The sequence below is a fragment of the Apium graveolens genome, chromosome 4, assembly GCF_009905375.1.
Source record: "Apium graveolens cultivar Ventura chromosome 4, ASM990537v1, whole genome shotgun sequence".
Taxonomy (NCBI): domain Eukaryota; kingdom Viridiplantae; phylum Streptophyta; class Magnoliopsida; order Apiales; family Apiaceae; genus Apium; species Apium graveolens.
In genome coordinates this window covers 34,186,210-34,189,609 of record NC_133650.1, presented here as the reverse complement: position 1 = coordinate 34,189,609, position 3,400 = coordinate 34,186,210, and the positions used below count along the sequence as shown (strand labels likewise).

The 3,400-nt window shown below is 36.1% G+C and overlaps 1 protein-coding gene across 1 annotated transcript; it reads right to left on the bottom strand.

Moving 5' to 3' along the window:
* Positions 1-852, bottom strand: LOC141718482 (uncharacterized). Its single transcript, XM_074520867.1, has 2 exons — positions 588-852; positions 1-476 (listed from the first exon to the last, which is right to left on the bottom strand). The coding sequence occupies exons 1-2, from the start codon at positions 850-852 to the stop codon at positions 1-3; spliced, it is 741 nt and encodes a 246-aa protein (XP_074376968.1).
* Positions 853-3,400: the final 2,548 nt, after the last annotated feature.

The following is a 3,400-nucleotide window of genomic DNA, read 5'->3' as shown; positions in this document are numbered from 1 at the left end:
TTAATTTCTTCCATCTCTTTGTACTGGTGCAAAAGGAATTCTAACTCCATTACAATCTATCGGCCTGTCATAAACCTGTGATACTAATGGATTCATTAGATCTTCTTCTACTGACTCCACAAATTCATCTTCAACAAATTCATCCTCAACTATCATGTTATGCAATATGATGCAAGTCATCATGATACTTCTAAGTGTGGAACGCTTATGCATCCGAGCACCGTGACGAAGAATTTCCCATCGAGATTGCAAGATACCAAAACACCTCTCTACATCTTTGCGATATGCTTCATGTTTCTTAGCAAATAATTTATGTGCTTGAGTGGCAGGATTTGATATGGTTTTTACAAATGTTGAATACCTAGGATAAATCCCATCAACAAGATAATAAGCATTATTGTATCTTTTGCCATTGACGTGAAACACCACCGTTGGGCTATCTCCTACGATAACTTTATCAAATACGGGAGATTGACCTAGAACATTAATATCATTTTGAGCTCCAGGTACACCGAAAAAAGCGTGCAACACCCAAGTGTCATAGGAAGCAACGACCTCTAGAATGATAGCCGGACGTCCTTTTCAACCACTATAAGCTCCACCCCACCCACTTGGACAGTTCTTCCATTCCCAGTGCATACAATCGGTACTCCCAATCATCCCTGGAAATCCTCTTTGTTCGCCTCTTGCTAAAAGCCTTCTTAAATCTGCAGGTGTTGGAGCACGAAGGTACTCTTTACCAAAGAGTCCTTCCACTTGCTCACAAAATTTTTTCATGCACTCAAGTGTAGTTGATTCTCCCATTTTACATATTTCGGCACATTGATTAGCTGTTGCACCGTAAGCTAGCATTCATAATGCAGCAGTCATTTTTTGTTAGGGCAGCAACCCTAACAATCCAACCGCATCTGCTTTTTGATGCCAGTAGAAATCTTGAGTGCAAAGAGCTGTCTTGATGCGATTGAAAACATGAGGGTGCATTCTATACCTTCGACGGAAGTCGTCTTCACTGAATATTGGACGATCAACGAAATAATCTTCCATGAGATTTTTTCCCCTCGATAGCCTTTGTCTTTGATGATTGGGAGATTTGCCACACCGTGAGCCGCGTCCTTGTGGTTCATCTGAAGTGTCGATGAAGTCCATTACTATTGCCGCTTCGGTGACCATGGTATTCTTGATTTCAGACTCTTCTTGACTGTGTTGTTGCCTCTGCTTCAACAATCTTTTCAATGCATTCATTTTGACAACAAATTATAATAATTTTGAGATACTATACTCAGAAGATCATGATATTATTTATGGACAATTTTTTTATCTACAAATTTAGATGAAGACACGTGTCATTACGTGATTTAACAAAAATCTTATCAAAAATTTAAATTTATCCACAACCTGATCAAAAATCTAAAATTAGATAACAAACTATTATTGGATATTATTTGTGGGGCCATTAAATAATGGAGATTGACTTAAATTCATGATAAAAATTTAAATTATTTATTTGATGAATAGTAGTCGATGAATTGATGGAGTTTCATGAGTGCATAAAAATCAACAAAAATAGTTGATTCACCGTGAATAGTAATCAATTCCATCAATTGAATCCATGAATTGATGAATTAATGGATTCTCTGGGTGCACATGTGGGTGCATATGCTCTTACGCCCATAGAGTATAACTGGTCCTAAAACTCCAGCATTCCATGTCTCGAAATGTGGACCAACGTTCTGTAACCAGACTTTTTGTTTAGTTGTCTCATGTGTCTTTCAACTACAAGAGAGAGAACTTACAGGTAGCCCTTTTTGTTTAGTATGTTGTTCTCTGCTATGTTTGTGAAATTTCAATTAGGCAACCTTTTTGTTTCACTGACTTTCCGTTGGCTAGTTTAAAAATTTAATTGTTTAAACAAACAAACAAACAATAACAAAAAAAATTAGACAAAAAAAAGAGCCATTCCTGCTCTGTGAGTAAATTCTGATCCCACACAAGTGAAGAGGTCAAATCAATAGCTTTGGTTTCTACTGTTTAACTAAGATTTAACGAGAGACTGATGTTGGTGGAGAAATATAGCAACAATTTGATGCTACAAGAAGCACTGCTTACCTTTCTGCAGCAACTGCCAAAAACTTTGAATAAGTAGGTCCTAACTGGTTCTTGCAAGAGCATCCTCCAAGAGGTTTTTAGTTCATTTCTTAAATTTAATACAAAATATTGGATCCTAGTAACTTAAAACATCAATAACTATTCCCACCTCCAACAACATTACATATATTATTACTATTCGGTTGAATTCGAGTTACAGAAACAAATCCAAATTCAAAAGTATCCCATTTGGTATTAAGTCATTATATGCCCAGATGGTGTATACTGTTATTCTATGTCTCGACTCTCAGGTAAAATGCTTTCCGTGTAGTCAGTTGAACTAGATTAACAAGGAACAAACATTGGGGAATTCAACATCTGCCGATTTGGTTCTGTTAAATCCCCTGATTCTTCACAACTGACTCTATTAGTAATTCCCCTGATGCTTCACAACAGACTCTATTAGTAATAACACTTCTTCAATAAATTTTCTTCATTTTAACTGTTCATAACAACTTGGGATTGTTGATTTCACATCTACGATACTTGTGTTGTGTAGGAAGGGAAAACCAAATGAAGTATCGAATAATATGTCATTTAAGAATCACAGACAGATCATTGGTCATCAGTACTCCCAACAAGATTCATAATACTCAAACCTTCCTAAAAATTAAGAACGATTTTAAAAATGTATGATCTCAAACATTGCACAGCAGGTCAAAGGCACGAAGGTGGAAAGGTGAAGGCAATGAAAGAGATGGTTGGGAAGAGATATACTTGCAAAGAAACAAACACGACTGCCATGAAGGAATAATTGCAAGGTAACATGATGCGGGAAGGGTACAAAGCTGTGCATTCACATTGTGGACAAATGAAACAATAACAGGACATACATTGTTGATAAATGAAACAATAACAGGACATATCAAAGGGCTATTTGTTGCTTTCTCCCTGGCTAAGACAGTAGAAAAGCGACAACTATAACCGTCGTTGAACTGTAATCCCATAACATGTTAGGATTCAACTTTGTCCCAGAATTTCACTAATGGCATAACAGGAACAGAGATTTAAACTTTTCAGCTACCAAATTGTTCAACCAAACAACTTTCAAAGCAAGGATACTAGCTCGTTACTATGTTTATTTATAATGCTACTTGACAAGACAAGGAAACACAATGGCATTGAATGATCAAATTCTTACAAGAATCATTTATTTACTATTCTGTTTCGGCAAATATGCTTAAAGTATGCCCATACAACTCATTCATTTTAAACACTTTCACTAGCAAAATTCATCTAATTGATCAAAAACATA

Bases quoted from the DNA above. Each gene is read 5' to 3' on its own strand.
- LOC141718482 (XM_074520867.1), bottom strand. From the start codon at position 852: ATGCTAGCTTACGGTGCAACAGCTAATCAATGTGCCGAAATATGTAAA. The intron at 477-587 runs GTTGAAAAGGAC...TTAATGTTCTAG, and splicing joins GTGGGGTGGAGCTTATAGTG to GTCAATCTCCCGTATTTGAT.